At 46.1% G+C, this 19,305-nt stretch overlaps 1 protein-coding gene across 3 annotated transcripts in view; it reads right to left on the bottom strand.

The window, feature by feature from the left end:
• Positions 1 to 5,686, bottom strand: part of LEF1 (lymphoid enhancer binding factor 1) — a 111,512-nt gene extending 105,826 nt beyond the window's left edge. For all 3 annotated transcript variants that reach the window (XM_054591638.1, XM_054591639.1, XM_054591640.1), the window contains exons 1-3: positions 5,474 to 5,686; positions 2,915 to 2,981; positions 1,322 to 1,455 (exon numbers count right to left, since the gene is read on the bottom strand). In XM_054591638.1, the coding sequence (XP_054447613.1) occupies positions 1,322 to 1,455; positions 2,915 to 2,981; positions 5,474 to 5,686 (414 nt within the window). The remainder of the gene's footprint in view (positions 1 to 1,321; positions 1,456 to 2,914; positions 2,982 to 5,473) is intronic.
• Between the last annotated feature and the right edge of the window lie 13,619 nt (positions 5,687 to 19,305).

Raw genomic sequence — 19,305 nt, 5'->3', positions numbered from 1 at the left:
ATCCCCACGTTAGCCGTGATATGAAAATTAGAAAAACCTTATTCCCTACACAGAAGGTCAAATATCTCTTTGAAATCTGTGGGAAAATAATTACAGTAACATCTAAATTACAGTGCCCACATAAAATAGTTGTATTTCATATACCTATAATTTCAACAATTGAGCATTGTGGATAATCAAGATAAACACAAATACTCTTGAGAGTATGAGCCATTCCTCTGGACAATTTCGGCAAACCTTCTTGACCCCAGATGCTGTTCAGTGAGGTATTAATGACACTACTTTCCCCAGATGATTGTGGCTAATTTTTTTCACTTAGTGGAAGAACTGGGCTAATAAGGCAAAAATCACAGGTTCCTTTTTACGATCAGAATCTGATTTTGAGGAGGGCCAGGAAGACTGAAACTCTAATCCCTAAGACTCAGACACACATGCTTTTCGTTGGCTTTTAGGTGGGAGAGGGAGAGTGAGATGGAGTAAGGTAAGGATGTGGATGCAGCAGTAGAAATCAATCCCCACTGCTGCAGGGGTGGCTCTCAGGGAGCGCCCGCCACCAGCACGCCTCACGTTCACAGACTGCACGTTCCCCTTTCGATGCTCTCTTAACGGGGGTGAGGTTTCCACTTTCCAGCAAAAGAGAAATACCATCAAGTAACAGACCTGGAATTCTTCATAGTGCTATGGATTTGCATCATACAGTTACAATGGTTCTGCATTTTTACAACTTTAAAAGTTAACTGAACCACGAGATAAAAAGGGCCATTTTCATAGCGTTATCTTCGAGTAATATTTTCTCAGCAATTGACAATAAAGTAAAAATAGCTCATCCCAACTGATGTTAAAGAAACATTAGCTAATACAATACAGGGAGGATGCTGTTTTAGAAGCTGAAGTTACATTCTGAATGTTCAGTTCCAAATGAGCCAAAGTAGTTCTGATTCTAGAGAGCTTCAGGGCAGTGAAAGCTATATAACACTTAGCTAACTGAAAGAGTAAGTCATTTTTCCCCCTCTCATCAGCACAGAAAACACAATACTCATAAAATTATAAATCTGTTGACTTCACTTCACTTGATTTCACGATAACTGGTGATCTATTATTATTAATCTTAACCCAGTAAGCCAAAAGTTAAAATGCAAGACATCAAAGTTAGAACTCTTTTAAGGCAGCCATTCCTCATAACAGATCTTATTTAGTAACGACTGGTCATATATAATAAAAGCATTTCCGATGTGTTTAAAAAGAACATTTTGCTAAAATACAAATTAATTTTCTCTTCTGAAAATAATCTGCAACATGTTACAGATTGCATGTTACTCACTGTTCTTGGAATGGGTGGAGAAAGAGATCCATTTGACATGTATGGGTCATTATTCATATTTGGCATCATTATGTACCCGGAATAACTCGAGTAGGAGGGTCCCTTGTTGTAAAGGCCTCCATCTGGATGCTTCCCTGAGAAAATCCAAAGAACAATTGATGATGCACTGGCTTCCTTTTTATATTACTGGTTTTTATTTGAAAAGCAACGAGTTCCATGACAAATCAGGCCTTGCATAAAAGAGTTGTTTACAAAACAGTGTAACTCAGTTATTATGCTCTATTTTAGATTGATAGTATTTATTCTCTTAAGTGAAATTAGCAGGGAACCAGATGTTTGAAAAACATGTGTTTCAATTTACTACTATTGACTGGTGTTTTTACAAAAATTAGTGTTATCCATCTAATTTAATTTGTTTGAATACCAACAAACTGGACTAAGAAAGAGATACATGAAAGAACATACACAAACCTAAAGCTGTAATATAAATATATTAGGCCACCTAGCTATTCACACATGTATATTTTTATACACTTAAAGTTACGCTCCACGTGTAGGCAAACTTGAAAATCCTACCTGTGTCTCTAGATTTCTAGAAAATTTCTAGATTTTACTGAGGAAGAGAGTTATAACTAGTATATGAGCAACTACCCAAATTTATAAGGACTAATTCTAGTAGCTTAATTTTATGTGCATCATTTTGCCAAAGTAATTTGCATGTGTTCAGTATATACATTTCTTTTCTTTAATCTGTGTAACTACTTTGTAGCTCAGAAAGAAGCCTGATATTACAGTTCTCTCCCCTTCTTCTCTGGCTGACATATTGTACGTACAAACACCTAGTTCTGGTCAGGCCAATTGTAAATAATTAAAGAACAGAAAAACTGACTGACTGACAAGGAAACCCTACAGATTCTTTGATTCTTTTAAAGTCACAGAGTTCTCCTTAAATCTAAAAAATACATGCACAATTTTTAAAGTTTTGTGCAAGAATAAAAAATGGGGAGGATGTCAACTATCATGTTTCATATGCATAGCTCCTAATTTTACAAATAAAGTTTTATATTTTTACAAGTTAGATTCTGCTTTACTGAACATTCTGCTTTAGTCTGTGCATTCTCTCCTTGCCTTCTCACTGTAAGTGGAAATAGCCTTGTAACAAATGAAAATCCATTTGAAACTATTCATGTTAGAAAATAAATTGGTTTAGACTGTCACTCTTTATAACATTGCAGGAAAAAATGCTAAAGATCTAAGTCAATTAGGACTGGAGGTAAAATGAGAAAAAGAGGAAAACTTGTTATTTCCTCCTCTACAAAGAATCTAGAAGCCAAATGAAATCCAAAGGCCTCTAACTCATTCAAAGACAGTTTTAAAATTACAAAAATATATATTAGAGATAAGCATTACGTTTCCGGAAGTTCCCCCACCATTTTGTTAAAAAGAGTGGGCACAGTCTTATCATATCTGATCCTGGTTTTGTTTTTTTGTTTTTTTTTTTTTTTGAGGGGGTGACTCATGGCAAAACATACCTACATTAACAAATTGCGCTTGTTAAATGATAAAGTTGAGAGAAGTAGAAATATGTCTTACCGTCATCAGGGTGTTCTCTGGCCTTGTCATGGTAGGACTCCTGAGAGGTTTGTGCTTGTCTGGCCACCTAACAGCATAAATGCCCACCCCCAAAAGAAAGAAAATCACCTTAGAGTTTGTGACAATACAAATATAAGTGTATGTCCATTGGTAATTCAAAGGAGGAGGGTTAGGTGCAACTCAATCAGCTGTTTCATTAAGAGGTGGAGGCAAGGGTTAAGTACAGGAAAATCTTTTTCTTTTCAACATGTATTTCTAAATCATTATCATCTATCCAGGAGTGAAAAAGGATAAATATTAAGAGGAAAAGCAATAACAATATAGCAAATTTGGGAAACATCCACATGCTGTTCTGACTGCTGTTTGCTTAAATGTATCAGGGCTGCTTGGATGCCTAATATGATAGGAGTTTGAGTTAATGCTGTTGATCATTTTGATAGCTTCTCCGACCACTGTTCCCTTCAATCAGAGCTGATTAAAAGCACGCTTAAATACCACTTCACAACTGAAAATGACATTTTCAATAAAAACAGGCCCACCACTCACAGATGGGGGCTTAAGGCCACTGTCCCAAGCTAGACCCAGCAGGAGCTCCTCTCCCCATAACCTACCATGGCTGGCTGAGTACAAGCTTACAAGAGAAAAGTAAACTACTCTGTGGTTAAAGAAAGGAAAATTTGAGAGTTGGGTTATAGACATCTAAAAGGTAGCCTAGCTAATATCAGTTCTGGTAACCACCATCCACCCAGGCTCAACCACGTGCAAATCAGTGGTATTACCCCTTCACCATCTTCCCTGGGGCTGCCCCATGCCCATTACCCTCCAGGACCACAACTGACAGAGCCCTAATACCTGGATTCTGGGCTTCAAATACAGTACCCTTCTCTCCAGAGCAGAAACATGTAGAAAATGTGAAATGGTGACAAATTTATTTACTGAATAAGGAAAGACAGCAAAATGGGTAGGAAGAAATAGAGGCGCCTCTACAAATACGAGTTTGGCCTGAGTGTTTGGATGTTTTTTGGTTCTTTGGACATGTATCCCCCCCCCCCACCCGCCACCCCCCATGACTTCTTCCTCCCTCTCAGTACACACAGTCACAACCCATTTAAATGGGGTTGGTTCACCCTGCCTCCCACCACCATGTCCCCCTCAAATTGGCATAATGGGAAGAAAGATTCCGAGGATAAAAACACCCTTCTATGTTCTCCTTAGAACCCAGGTCCCATTCTTCCAAAATGCGTACTCACCCCTGCCATCGGAAAAAAGAAGGTAACTCTGAGTTGTTCTTAATCTCGTTGTTTAAAACCCTAAATGCCCCCGCCCCCAAAACCACACGCTTTCTTTTTGGGGGCAGAAGGATGCCATTTAAGGAAAAAGGGTATACCCTCCAAGTTTCTCTGGAGGGAAGAATCGTTGGTGCAATCATCTGAGTGTTAGAACACTTCTACCGGATTTCCTTCAAAGCGTTTCCCAGCTGTTGAACTAGGGTGGCCAGTGGAGTGTCCGGTATCAGGGTCCATCCGCCCACCCCACCCCTTTCTGAAGCTCTCCACCCGCCTTAAATAGCCCTTCCGCGGGGACCCCGCTCGCGGCTTTCTCCCGCTGGCACCCACGTGTCTCTATTTACTCTACTCGAGTTACCAGCGCTATCGCCCGCCACCGGCCAGGAGATCTGATAAAGCGCTTTCCAGCCTCCCCTGAGTGGGTGCCCTGGCTTCCGCCCCATCTCCACTCTGACTCTCCTGTCTTCGGTGTAGATTTAAGGCCTGATCTGGGCCCAAACTAACCCCAAATATAAGTTGTTCTTTTCTTTCTTTTTTTTTTTAAGTGACGTGGGTTGGAGAAAACTTGTATTGCAGGAGATACTGCAAGGTGTGGCTCTGTTCAGCGCGCCTACGGCTCTGGGCAGGGGGCCTGGCACTAGGACTCCGGCGGTCGCAGGAACCGAGCCCCACACGGCCCCGCTGCCGGGGCGCGCGCCCCCTTGGCCGGCCGGCTTCGCACGAGCCCGGCTCGGCGGCCGTTGGGCCAGCCCCTCCTGTCCCCGGCCCACGCCCGCCTCCCCTTCCTCTCCGCCTGCGGCTCTGCTCGTCTCTACCTAAGCCTTTGGTGGTTTAACGCACTTTTGCAGAGATATCTACCGAGATAGCGGGTGCACTTTGTTTTCCGTCCCACGGCAGAACTTCTCACTTCAGAACTCCTCGCTTTAAAGCATGGCACCCTCTCAACGCCGGTGAAAAGTCCGAAAGCCAAACGTTGCGTGTTAAAGGCCAACTTCTCCGCCCGCAAACCAACGGTTTAGCCACCTACCCCTAAACGGATCCCTTTGGAATAAGTTTCCCTGCACAACTCTCCACCTCCCACCCGACACGCGCGCGCGCGCACACACACACACAAAGGACGAACGCTGACCAGGGGCTCATCCACGACCCTGCAAACGAGGGACCCACGAAGGGCCGTCGCCGGGGCTGTCTAGCGCCTTCCCTGCCTCCCTCCCTCGCCGCTCTATCCCGGGACCCGCCACGCCTCTCGGCGCTCCGGCAGCGGCCCACTCACCTCGTGTCCGTTGCTGGCCGGGATGATTTCGGACTCGTTAACCAAGGAGGACTTGATGTCGGCTAAGTCGCCTTCCTCTTCGGGGTGACTGATCTCGGCAAAGATCTTCTCCTTCTGGGGATCGCCCTCGTCCTTGAAGGGAATCATCTCGTCCGTGGCGCAGAGTTCCGGGTCCCCCCCGCCGCCGCCGCCTGCCCCGGAGAGTTGGGGCATCCCGACCACTCTGTAATCTCCGCTTTGCCGGGGGAGCACTCGAGGCGACAGTAGGAAGAGAGGGGGTCAACGAAAGGGGGGAGTTAAGTAGAATTGGAAGGATGCGTGAGGTAAGAGAATGGGCGGAAGCGGGGTCGGCAAGCGCGGGGCCGGCGGCCCGCAGCCGGAGCAGCTGCGGCGGCGCCGGAGCCCCGGCGGCCGCCCGCGCCTTCCCGCTCCGCGGAGACGGACTCCGGCGCCCGCTCTGGAGGCCGATGAGCACTGGGCTGCGAGAGCCGCCGCAGCCGGCGCCTCTGGGGGCGGCGGCGCGGCGCGGCGTGCTCTAGGCTCCGCTGCCCTGGCGGCCACCCCACGCCCCCAGCAGACGCGCGCGGAGGACGCCGGTTCTGGAGGAGGCACGACTCCCCAAAGTGAGGGGCAGGGTCCGTCGGCGCGTCTCTACGCGAGCCTTTCCACCCTAGCCGGATGCCGACTTGGGAGCTGGTTTTCCGAGAAAAAGGGAGAGCTGACCAAAAAGGCTCCGTTTGCCCCAGAGGCAAAGGTGCAAGAAGAATCAGAAGATAACGAAATGTCCACTTCCTGGAGGCTAAAAAGAAATAATAATAAAGAGCCACCCGGGTTGAAGAAGTCCGCTTTAGAGCTTCTTATTTCCTTCCCTTTCGCTTCGGTTTTCCTTCTCCAGGCGCGTTTAATCTGCTGGAGAAGGAGGAGGAGGAGGAGGAGGTGGTGGGGGTGGAGGATGAGGGGAAGAGAAAGAGAAGTTTGCCAAGAATAAAGTTTGTGCCGTCGAGCGCTGGGAGTCGGCAGTGGAGGGCACGGCGGGGTCTCGGAGAGTCACAGCAGGGGCCTCGAACCCAAATGCTTCTGCCAGGAGCTGGAGCCGACACACACACTCAGAGCCCGACCCCTCTTTGTTCCCGGCTCGAATTTCTCAGCCTGGCTCGCGGGCTGTCTCGCTCGCCTCTCTCCACGCCTCCGCCGGCCGCTCTGTCAAAGCAAAGAGCTGCACCCCTCGGGTTCTCCCGGCCAAGAGGAGGGGGACGCTGCGGGCTTGGCCGCGTGCAGGATTCGGGCGCGTCCCGGCTCTTCGGCCGGAGAGCAAGCAACCTGGGTCCCTCCAACGCGCCCTGGCCCGCAGGTGAGCGGCTGTGCCTCCCCACCGCTTCTCCTCCTCCCGCGCCTCGCCGGCGCTGAAAAGCTACCCATTTGCGTCTTCTCCTCCCCCTCCCATCCCCCGCCTCCAGCTCTCCTTGGCTGCCCGTGGGGGGGGGGGGGAGGAGGGGGACCGCGAGTGGAGGTGGTGATTGAGGACTTTTTTTTTCCTTTTCCCAGAGCCTGTAGGACGAGTCCTAGTTTTAGGGCGTGTGTGTGTGAGCGCGCGCGTCTGTGTGCGCGCGCGCTCCTGGAGGGAAGAATCAGGCAATTTGGCAAGGGAAGGAAGGACCCGGCTCTCCTTGTAACCCATTGAGAGTCACGCTTTGCCCGCGTGAAATGACAAGAAACTGCCCGAATGGTTTAGCTTCATCATCTAAGTATCTCTTTTCTTGTTACCTCCCTCCCGCCCCCTCCTCTGCACCCACACCTCCTTTCTGCCTCCCTTTCAACCCCCCCCCCCCAACTCCCGCCCAGCTCTGGCAAGGGGGAGGAAGATGAAAGAGAAGCCGCCGCAGCTGTGATCGACACCACATTGATAGATGCTCTGACCGAGCGGATGAGGCGGGAATCAGGGACAGAGAGAAGGGAAAAGAAAATATAACAGACATCGCTCAACTAATGAGTGAACGGAAGCAAGAAGGACAAGGGAGAGAGTTGTGGCTTTCCTAAATATAATAATGTCAAAGGACAAGGGATCACATGCTAGCAAAAATAAAATCTCCAGGATTACCGAGAATAATAGGACGAGGGAGGAAAAAAACCTTAAGATCTTGCTTGTCGCTTTTTAAATAAGATCTCTTACATCCTCGCCAAGTGATGTACATACAGAGTTATCCTAGGTCTCTCCTGGATTTTCGGAGATATACCCGCAATGTGTGGGACTCTCATAGAGGATGAAAAGGCAACTGAAGGAGGAGGAAGAGAAGGCAAAAGAACCCAGGAGAGCGAGGCCAGTAGAGGGAGAAAAGATCGGGCAGTTTTTGGCACATCTGACTGCCTGCTCAAAGGGACCCTTGAAGTTGCAAATCCGAATCCAACCTCAAAAATTCTCCAGTCTCCACCGTCTCTTTGATGCATTTTATACAAGGACAGGACTTTTAAGGAGATGCTTTGTGAAAGTTACAGTATAAGCGAAGCTGAAGTTTGAAAACACATTACATTTTGTTCCTTGGCTCTCAAAACCCCCTCAGTTAAAAATCCAGGCAAAAATATTATACCCAATACAGTAGTCATCTGTAAAAACCTCAGAACAGTAAACAAGGGGCAGGAAGAAATGTGTCTCCATCTCCCTTAAATTGAAAATAAGGAAAATACTACAAGATCAGACTTTATGATACAGGAACAGTCAGGCAAAGAGCCCTCTTCTCTTCCTAAGGGGGAATGCGTGCTGCTGGTCCCTGGTAAGAAAAGACGTTAACAATGCTCTAAATGAGCACCTGAAACTTCACCTACTGATAACTACTTCCCAGGGATGGGAGTTTTCTAGGAAGCAATTTTAAAAACTATCATTTAAAGGGTTCGCTAGGTCACATAGAGCATGGCCAATAGTCATACATACATTCTTTCTGGGGGCATGGGGCTGGTGAAGGGAGCCAGGAAGAGTAACACATAGAAGCCACTTTGCATGGCTGACAATGCTGTGCCTTAGAAAAGAAAAATAAAAAGAATATCCTGCTGCAATGTGTCTATATGGCAATACTGAAAAGGCTGGAGAGAAACCAATTTTATTTTTTGGTTGGCGTTCATATGGAGCTTCCCTTGAAGTTATGCACCAGTGTGAGTATAACATCCTAGAGATTGGAACATGAAGCTATGCCAGACATTTATACCCTCTTTTCTAAAAGAAATGTGCGGGGTGGGGGGGGGGGGTCAAAAGTCCTCTCACAAATTCGCCAATTTGCTGACAGGAAAAGAACTAGAAAAATGCAGTTTCACCAAAGCAGCCCGAGTAGAAGTTCCTTTTCATCAAACTCGAGGAGGGAGAGGGGGCACACAGCATGGCCAGGAGGTGGTTTTTGGAAGCCAAAAAAGATTAAATGACGACCTCCTACATACCCCACCCCTCCGTTTAAGTGTTGCAACTCACTCGAATCCCTTTTTCTCCCTCATGTTAATTATCTGGACTCCCCGAGTCGTTCGGAACTCAACTCCAGGTGTCCTGGAGATTAGGCGCTGGAGAAGATGGGAATTTTGGGAACAATAATTAGTGGGGACTGTTTACCAGAAGGGCCGAGGGTGGGTGTCTGCTTTTAGCACTTGGCCTTAATCCCCGAAATCACCAACGCCAGGCTCCGTGAGCGTGACTGCTTTCCCTCCCTGTGGCGTGCGGGATGCTGGTTGATTGTCCTTAGAATTATTGAAAATGTCTTTAAAGGAGCTTGCTTTCCTTGGAAACATTCAAGCCAGTGTTTAAAAGCTTTGTCTGGGAAGGAGGTTGACATTTTCACACGAAGTCTGTCCGGGCTAAAGGGGGTGAGGGAGCAAGAGGGGCGAAGTAACTCTAGGAAGGCGATCCCTTCTCCTAATGGGTTGGGTGAGGTTCCAAGCAAAGGCAGTTCTTTGGCCAGCAGGTCTCCTCTAATTCGTGTGGGGGCTGCTATTAACATATACAGCCGCCTCTTGGGGAGCAAGGTCCGGGATGTGGTGGGTGCGGTGCGGGAGAAACTCTGCCGCCCGCCGCCCCCTTCCCTCGGATGTAGAGGCGGGTTGTTCGTGTGAACTCGAGCGAACGGCTGGAGGTTGGCTGTTGCAGGTTCACTCCTTCAGGATGTGGGTTTCAGGGGGCGTTTTGATGTGATTTAATTCCGACCGTGAAACAATTGCTAGGGGCTGGCTGGATTGCTGTTGGTTTTTCCCCTCTTGGTGGCTTTGGTTGGTTGGGGTTTAGTTTGGGAGCGAGCGAACAGTGACTTGTTTTATATCAACACTTCCTATTGCGCCGGGCGCCGCAGGCAGGGCTGCGCGTGGGGGGCGAGGCGCCCACCCCGCGCCGGAACCGAGGCGGGGGAGCGGAGACGCGGCCCGCTGCCCACAGGGCAAACTGGGCACAACTCCGCGCGGGTGCCGACAGGGGAACCGGGAGAATGACCCCCCACCCGCACCGGAGTCCCCTCCCCTCGTCCCCCGCGATTTTGCTGCCAAATCGAGTCAGCTACAAACACTAAAGTGAGTCTTTAATTACAGGGAGGAGAGAAAAAGCGCGGTGCCCTTCAGAGCCCTCTCCGCCCCCGCGGTCCCAACCCCCCCGCCCAGGCTTTGGGTCTTCCCCTTTGTGTGGCCTGGACTCGCTCCCAGCTACAACTTTTCTGGGATCCCAAAGGAAAGGGGGTGGCGGGGCCCTACGGATGAGGATGCTAGAAAGGAGAGAAGCGAGGGTTAAGGATCGGAAAAACGCAGAATGGGACTCCAGCGATGGAACTCCGTCGGGCACCCTGGATTTTCCACGCCAGCCTCGCCAGAGACGGAAGGCTGTGCGCATCTTCAGTTTAACGGACTGAGGGGAAAGGGCGAGGGGAGGGAGAGGGAAACGGCAGTTTGTGTCCCAGGGGTTCTTCCGCCTCCTCTCCTCCTCCAAAGACAAACAAACTCAACCCCCACCCGCCGGGGCAATAGAGAACTCGTGGGACCGTAAAAATGTCGTTCCCAAATCCGGCCGCCTGCGGACACCCGGTTTCCGCGGGGCCAGCGCTGACGGGCGGGGTCCGCCCACGGAGCGCGCTTCAGCCCTCGGCGGCCTCGCCCACGCCGGTGCGGGTGCGGGCCAAACTCGGCGTCCCGGTCTCGCTGGGTCCGGGCCCCAGGGGCGCCCGTTTAGGGTCCAGGTCATCCCACGGCCTGTGTGGCAGGGCCACGTCCCACCCGACCATCTGCGGGCTCGGCTCGCAGACCCGCTGCCAACTCGGGGACGAGGGCGCAAGTGCCAAGGCCGCTGGTAGATCGCCGGCAGGACTGAAGGGGGTGCGGAAAGGGCTCAGGGGTCCCTGTCTGGACCAGTAGGAGTCCTGCCACGTGCCCTCACCGCTCGGCTCCGCGACGGGAAGCCGCGCAGGGCCCGGGCTCCTGCACAGAGCTGACATTTCGTCTGGAAGGGGGATCCCCCAAACAGTGTGATGGGAGCTGGAATAAATTGGCAGACCTCAGCACTGCTCGCCTAGTGCGCTTGGACGTGACACTCTTTCCCCTCGGTTCTGAAAACTTTTCTCAAGCGTCCTAGCTTGGCTGAGGATGGGCCTCGGGCAGCCCGCGGGTGGCGCGGGGATCCCGCCCTTTCCTCCCCTGCAGGAACCCGCACCCACCCACCCTCGGGCCGGGCAGCCGCGCAGGGAGGCCGCCCGCGCGCCAGTTTCGCCTTATATCTGCGGAGGGCGGCGCCTGCGCAGGACCCGGCGCGGCGGCGCGGCCTTTGAAGTCCTGGCGGCTGCCGCTTTCATCCTTTCTTTTTTCCCTTGCAGGCCCCTTTGTGTGACTAAATTTGGCAAGAATATGGATCCGAGCCAGTCTTTCCACGTGTGCTCCCAGCTCCCAGCTGAGAAGGCCAAGGGTTCTCTTCCGGGTAAGGAGACAGGGAGAAAGATCAAAGAGTTTGGGGAGCTGGATCTGAAATGTGAATTGAAAATAAAAATCAAGCCTGGACACATTCCAGTTTCTAAAGCAAAACCAACCCTCAGCAGAGACCGTCTGGCTATGACTCTCTTTCTCCCTCTGCTCCCTTTTACTCTCTCCTTTTCTTTCCCGCAACCATTCTTGAGCACATGGAATAAAATAAAGAGGACATAGGGAAACACTTAGTTCCTCCAGATTTTGTTTTGCAGTAATTTTATTAAGGAAAATATCTTGTTCATAATTACCGTTATGTGAAGCCGAATTTCTTCAGCCATAAATATTGTCTCATTTCAGTATGCTTCACACTTTCCTCCGCAGCCACATTTGGGAAGAGAACGTTGACACAACACGTGTGCACGTATTTACTGTGCGGGATGCTGCTTTTTCTACACACAGTATCGTGCACCACATAGTTGTTTTTTTTTCCCACAGAAGTTAGGTTCTGGAGAACTGCTGTTTATATATATATATATATTTATCAAAGCGCTCACTATCTCAATGGTCTCAATGATTTGAAATCCTTTTCTTGGCAGATTTCAGAAATCTTTCCTACAGTCAGAAAGAGACTAGAAAGTTTCCTGATGGTAAAATTCTAAGGCCCCTCTTGAAATGCTTCTTGAGCAGTAATTTTCTCGTTTAAGAAGTAACCAATATAAAGAGACAGGTTTGAAATAGCGTAATTGGAAGATTCAGAAATCCTAGGTTGGAGGTGGGCTTTCCCACTCCCTCTCATGATGGGGTGGCCTTAGGAAAGGCATTTAATCTCTCCTAGACCCAGTTTCCTTCCTGCAAAATGGGTATCATAACTGCCTACTTGATAAGATTGTTTTAAGGATTCAGTGAGAGAATGCATGTGAAAGCATGTACAAATCTAAGGTATTATTAGTCCACAAAACAAAGGTGATTCTTAAGACCTGTAACTTACAAAACAGAAAACTTCTAAAACACTAGGAACCTTTTCCACAGGAGCAAATGGGGATGGTGTCAAACACATACATCCACTGCTGTGACCATCTCCACAACTGCAACAGTGATATTACAAAGGCACCGAAGTCACCTTAGCCTTTGTTACGCAGAGTGAATGGGATGACAGAAAGAATATTCCAGGAAGGGAGGGAATGTGCCTTCCCTCTGCCTCCTGTTTATGATGGGCTCTTAATGAATTGATAAATGGATGAAGAAAAATGACACTGAAAATAGAATACTTTTTTGTGAGGCATTTGACACAGCTCACAATAACTCTGTGAACAGCCTTAATAGCCTGATGGCCTATGAAAGGGATCATGTATACATGGATAAAGTATTTGAAACAGCAAAAGCCATATCAATACAGGGGGAGTGAGCAGAAAGGTACATGAGAGGTGTTTCTTGGGACTGTAAATCCCACAAGAATTTATGTTACAGGATAGAATGTGATTGCATATCTCAGACTGCGGCATCTCGAGTTTACAAGACAATAAAGATTATGGCAGGGCTAGATGTGAAGTGACAGGAGTATCACATATGTGCCACTTGGGGCGTTTAGCTCAGTGTGTTTCATGTGCGATTCTTTCTAACCTAAGCTAACCCCACCGATGGAGTCATTGCCTTGGCTTCGCCTCTCATAAATTTTCTATGTGTACCAAGTGATGAAGCAGGCGTAGGGGGCTGGTTTCCAGTGTTCTGTTCTCCATTTACTGCGGCCCAAGGCTGCACATGCACAGAATCCTCCTGAAATGCTCCATCTCTTTTGGCAGCAACACTCAGACTTTGCAAATAGTGTTGAAGGGGCTGTATGGCCATTTGTGAGGAAGGCACGTAGGAGGCAGCTTCTTTTTTAAAAATATCTTTCCCCAAGTATCTCAGATTAGAAGTAAATGCAGATCAAGTTCATTGATCAACTTGAGTGCTCCCTTTCACTCTTCTTTACAGATGTAACCATTCTGAAACTTATTCTTTGTGAAAAGACAAACGTGGACCAAGGCACTGAGAGTTCTGTCTCATTTGAGGGGTAGGGGGGTTGGAGCAGTGGGAAGGCCCTAAAAATATTCAAGGAAATCTTGGGCTCTCTGTTGAGGAAGATAAGCTCTTTGAAGGGGGAGGCATGGCCAAAGGATTTTCTTATTTTTATGAGTGTGTTTCCTCAGTGGCTGTGATAATGGAGGGGTTTCTTGAATGGTGGCAAATGCACCTTCTAAGATGGACGGCCTCTGTAGTCTTCTCAGGCCTCCTGGGCTGTAAGAGCCAGGCCCTGGGCACGGTCAGACGTGGGCCAGAAATCCTGGGCCACGTCTAATCCTGGGTTTGAGGCCAGAAGCCCAGACTACATACAGCCCTATTGCCTGAAGACAAGAGCAGTACCAACAGAGTCATACGGAGATTAATGCAGAAGGAGGCCATTAGTTTCATTGTTTATCCAGATACTCAAAGCACAGATTTGTGTAAATTTTAGCTGCAGTGGTTGCAGCCTGCCTTTGATGTGTATAATGTGTACATTTTAGTTCTTGGGGAACTGCCTGACTGACAGGAATTACATTCAATGCCCAGAAAGCACACCTACACAGCCACAGTGAAACATGGAGTTGAACAATTTTCCAGTGAATGCCAGCAAAGTAAATAAACTACCTGGAGGTTCAGGATTTAGCCTCCTTTTCATCATGACAAGACTTTTGGGGGTATCCTTGCAATTGCTTTGTATTTGTTCTCATTTGAAACTGGGTACCTACTTTAAGCCTTCATGTATCTTTCAGAGGAGGGGCTTGGCCTACATAACATTTGACCTTGAGGATGCTTTGTTTTTAAAAGTACTTCTATTCATCAAAACAGACTTACTGAGTAGAGTTATCTAGACTAATATACACATTTATCTAAGACACAACTAGTGTCTTACATGTACAGCTATGCTCAATCTCAGAATTAGCAATTATGGGAGTAATTCAGAAGGTAGACAGCCAATGTAAATAGTTTAGGCTACAAAATTGTCATCTGGTTCAACTAAACACTTTTCTTTGGCAAAAATAAAGTTAATTTGCCTGATCTGAATTTGACTTAAAGGTCCTGCAATCCTACTCTGCCAATTACAGATCTCAAGTCCACTTTCCTTAGGTTAAATTGGCAGAAAGCAAGGGACAGAGACAAATTACTATCTTATGAAGTTAGACAGTGATTTTATTTTTTTACTGCCATTTCAGATAACTCTACAGACTTCCAAATATATTTTGAAGCTTAAATTATCCAGATATTTGACCTTTGCTGGTCTAATTCTCTGGATAATTTTTGGATTATTTTACTTCGTAGTGTAGGAACAGCAAATCCCTGGTGGCTGAGTCAGACAGACCTTGTAAAATCTCTCTTGCATTAACTGCAAGTAGCCTCTTAGCTGCTCTCTGGCTTCCGCTCTTGCTGGGTTCCAGGCATGCCCACAACAGTCCAAAGTCATCCTTCAGCATTTCCTAGTCATGGTGGCTTCCAAGCTGCTACAGGAATAGACTTCTGTCTTCCTCTCCTTCTACTCCTTGCTCTCTGCTCTTCAGCACCACTGACTCTCCTACTGCTCCTCCAATGTGTAAAGCGCGCACGCGCTCGCACACACACGCACGCACACACGCGCACACACACCTTGGTCCTTTACTTGTTATTGCCTCTGCCAGAATCCAGGCAGGACTCACTCCTTCATGTTTCTACTAAGATGACAATTCCTCCTCAGACCTTGCTGTCTGAAAGATAGCCCACCCCTCACCTTAGCCCACTTCTGGGTACTCTGTTTTCTTTTATAGGCCTCATGTTTCTTCACTGTCACTGCCTGACATATTTTTTATACTTATTTATTTATTACCTTTTTCTCCCACTAGAACATAAGTTCCAAGGGACTAGGGACTTTTTTTGTATCTTTACTGCCTACAACAGCCCTAGATGCACAGAAAATGCACAAGGTATCAGGTCTGTCCAGAAAAAGTCCAGCCATTGTTAATATAATGAGAATGGTTTGTACAACATCGATGTAACCTGGCAGCCAAGGAGAGTGGAGTGGAATGCGCATGTGTGAACAATGTCAGCTTCACTATACTCGTCAGTGGGGACGGTACATGCCACTGAGTGGACATGTGTACTGTGTAGCCATCACATTAAAAATGCCTGAGCAAGTAGAGCAATGAATCTGCATTAAAGTGTGCATCAAGCTTGAAAATTCCTACACAGAAACTATTGGGATGATTCAGAAGGCTGCAGCTATGGGCAACTGGTGATTGGCAACTTCATCATGACAATGTGCCTGCTCATGCATCATGTCTTGTGCAGGGTTTTTTGGTGAAACATCAAATAACTCAGGTGACTCAGCCCCCTTACAGCCCAGATATGGCATCTTGCGACTTCTGGCTTTTCCCAAAACTAAAATCACCTTTGAGAAGGAAGAGATTTCAGACCATCAATGAAATTCAGGAAAATTCAACATGGCAGCTGATGGTGATTCCAACAAAGGATTTTGCAGAACGTTTTGAACAATGGAGGAGACAGTGTGCAGGCCCAAGATGCCTACTTTGAAGGGGACTGAGGTGTCATTGTCCTATGTACAATGTTTTTTTTTGTATCTTGTATCTTCTATCTTCTTTAATAAATGTCTCCATTTTTCATAGTATATGGCTGGATGCTTTCTGGACAGACCTTCATATGTGTTGAATAATGAATTAGTATAGCTTTTGCCCCCTCAGTTTCCTCATCTGTAACACCTCTCTTGTGGCAGACTACCTATATCTGATATAAAATTGCCTGGCACATTGTATATACGCTGAATAGGTTAGTAAATATAATTTTGTCAATCAACACTGCCAATGGAAATAGAACACAAGTCACATATGAAATTTTAAATTAAAAAGCTAGAAAGAAGCAGGTTATATTAATTTTAATAACATATTTCAATTAACCTCAATATTCAAAATATTACCATTTTAACATGTAATCATTACCAAAACTTACTAATGAAGTATTTTATATTTTTGTTTTCATACTAAGTTTTTAAATTTGGTGAATCATTTACTTACTGCACTCTCAGTTCATGGTAGCCAAATTTCTACCCCTCAGCAGCATATATAGCTAGAGGCTACCATATTAGACAGTGGAGCTATAGTGGGTCAACTCTTTAATGACAAGTTTTTTCAGACTCATCTTTGTAAGCCCCTTGTTACAATAGTACCGTACACAATTCTCTTAGAACAGTAGATGATCAAAAATGTATCAAAGAATATTATAATGTTGTTATATACTATTTTTTACAGCAAATATAAACTTACTTTCAACTTCACTGGAGAGTGAAATAAGTTTGTGAACTAGCTCGAGATTGTAAGAATCATCATAAATGATTAAAAGAGTACTTTGCACATAATAGAGACTCATTGAATAGCTGTGGTTCAAGTGTGTTGCTGAATTGCTTGAGTATTATGCTACATTCAGAGAAATATATAAGGTGAAGATTTACTGTCATATTTTCTAAAATGACTTTCCCCTCCCCTGCAAAACTGCTAAATTCTCTAAAAGTCATCTAGGATCAAAGGCATCTCAGGAAATACATAGCATGGGGAGTTCCCGCTCACACCCCAGACTTTATTTGCAGCTCTCCTCCCTCTACTGCTCCTTGGCCACACATGGGCCAGGTGGTAAATCTCCTGGCATTTTCAAACAAGGTACCTTGATACGGTATTCATCTTAGACTTAGGCAAATGCTTTGTAGTTGCAAAAATCGTTCTGCCTATATCAGAGATTTAAGCCCTGATGCAAGAAAAGGGTAATTTCCTGGAAGAAATGGGTAAAGAATCTTCTGGTGAGGGCCTTGCCTTTAAGGACTTGATGTGCCTTAATGGTAGAAAGTCATCCTATGCACATAAGTGCACGAGCATGTCATCCTTTACCATAATTTTGAAAATGACCTATAGATTCTTTCATCAACAGTAGCGAGTTAAGGAGTAAGCTTACGCAACCACTGAAGTGAAGCGTGTTTAAAAGAAAACTGTTAAGTATGTTAACAATGGTTCCTGAAATTATTTTGCCAGCAAGAAAGTCACTAAAAGTACATGCAAAAGACTCTCAATGAAATGTTCATAGAAGAGTAGTTTATAACTTTGAAAGGTCCAGTTGTTTGAATTAGGGGATTTATTAAATAAACTCTAATTTAGCCACATAAGAGCATTATGCAGCTATGAAAATGATGTCATGTAATTATTTTTATTCATCTGAAAAGGTAGCAGTGCTAAATTGTTAAATGGTAAAAGATTATAAAAGAACAAGTATTGATACTTAATATCCTTTCTACATGTTATTTTCTAGCACTTAAGCTGTGGTAGTAAGGGCACTGCCTTGTTTATTACAGCATACCTGGTACCTTAAACAATTTCTGCCACAAAACAGGCACTCAGTCTGAAACTATTGACTATATCTAGAAGGAGAGACTAAAATACTGATGGACATTTTCTCTGAATAGTGGGGCACAGGTGGGTTTTACCCTCTTTTTTTGTGCTTTTAAAAACATACGCAATGAGCCCTGGCTGGTGTGCTCAGTGGATTGAATGCCGGCCTGCGAACCAAAAGGTCGCTGGTTCAATTCCCAGTCAGGACACGTGCCTGGGCTGTGGGCCAGGTCCCCAGTAGGGAGCATGCGAGAGGCAAATCACACATTGATGTTTCTCTCCCTTTCTTTCTCCCTTGCTTCCCCTTTCTCTAAAAATAAATAAAATCTTTTTAAAAAGCATATGCAATGGACCAACATTATTGAAGGAAGAAAATTGTAAAATGTTTAAACGTAATATGATAAAAAAAAGTTTGAAGAATAAAAGAGTTGATTCTAGGGTATTTTGACAATAACAAAAAAATATGGAAAGAAATTATTAACTTACTATGGACAAGAGGAGGATGAGGCAGCAGTGGCCGTGTCAGAGCCACGCTGCCACGGCAGACACATTTCAGGGCCAAGTGGAGGGCGTGCAGAAGTTGCTGCAAAGGGGCTCAGACCATTTACAACAATGCAGAAGATGGGCTATTTATTTATGTCCTCACCCGAGGACATTTTTTTCCATTGCTTCCAGAGAGAGAAAAGAAAAGAGAGAAACATTGATGGGAGAAAGAAGCATTGATCAGTTGCTTCCCTGCACACTGAGACTAGGGATCACATGTGCCTGCACCCCTCCCTGGACCAGGGATCAAACCCACAACCTATGTATGTGCCCTGATGGGGAATCGAACCTGCAACCTTTCAGTTATGGGACAATGCTCCAACCAACGGGGCCACATCAGCCAGGGCTGGGCTTTTTATTTTTAAGGTAAAATTTAAACACAATGAAATGTACAGGCTTTATGTGTACAATTCAATGAGTTTTTATAAATATATACACCTCTGAAACCACCACTCTAATCAAGATATAGAACATTTCAGAGGTGCAGTCTCCTTGATCTCCTGAACTTGATGCTCTTGGGAAAGATACAAAACATTTCAATCACCCCAGAAATTCCCCCATGGGATGAACTTACCTTGAAGCAACTTTTAAAGCTACATTTTTTGGTGAAATGTCATATGTTGTTAGATCATTCTTTTCTTGCTGACTGCTCTGGAAATATCCCTTAAATTCTCTGTGATTTATTTTCTCCATCTGAAAAACTTGTCTGATGAAAATAGGCCTTTCCAGAAAATGTGCTAAAATATATTTTATAGGAAGGGCAGAAATGGAACTCATGGTATAGGGTTGACTATTGAAATGCTGAAGTGAAACACCGACCAAGTAAATTCAGTGAAATATTTGTATGACAAATTGCTTTTCAGTGTAATAGGTGAAGTGATGTCTCTGGTCCCAACAGACGCAACAGTCAGAAGAGGTCTTGGGTGCTCCAGTCATGGTGCTTTG

This window comes from Pteronotus mesoamericanus, unplaced genomic scaffold (assembly GCF_021234165.1).
Source record: "Pteronotus mesoamericanus isolate MK-2021 breed Mesoamerican mustached bat unplaced genomic scaffold, CSHL_Meso_final scaffold_232, whole genome shotgun sequence".
Taxonomy (NCBI): Eukaryota; Metazoa; Chordata; class Mammalia; order Chiroptera; family Mormoopidae; genus Pteronotus; species Pteronotus mesoamericanus.
The sequence above is the reverse complement of the archived record's forward strand: the minus strand, read 5'-3'. Positions and strand labels throughout refer to the sequence as shown.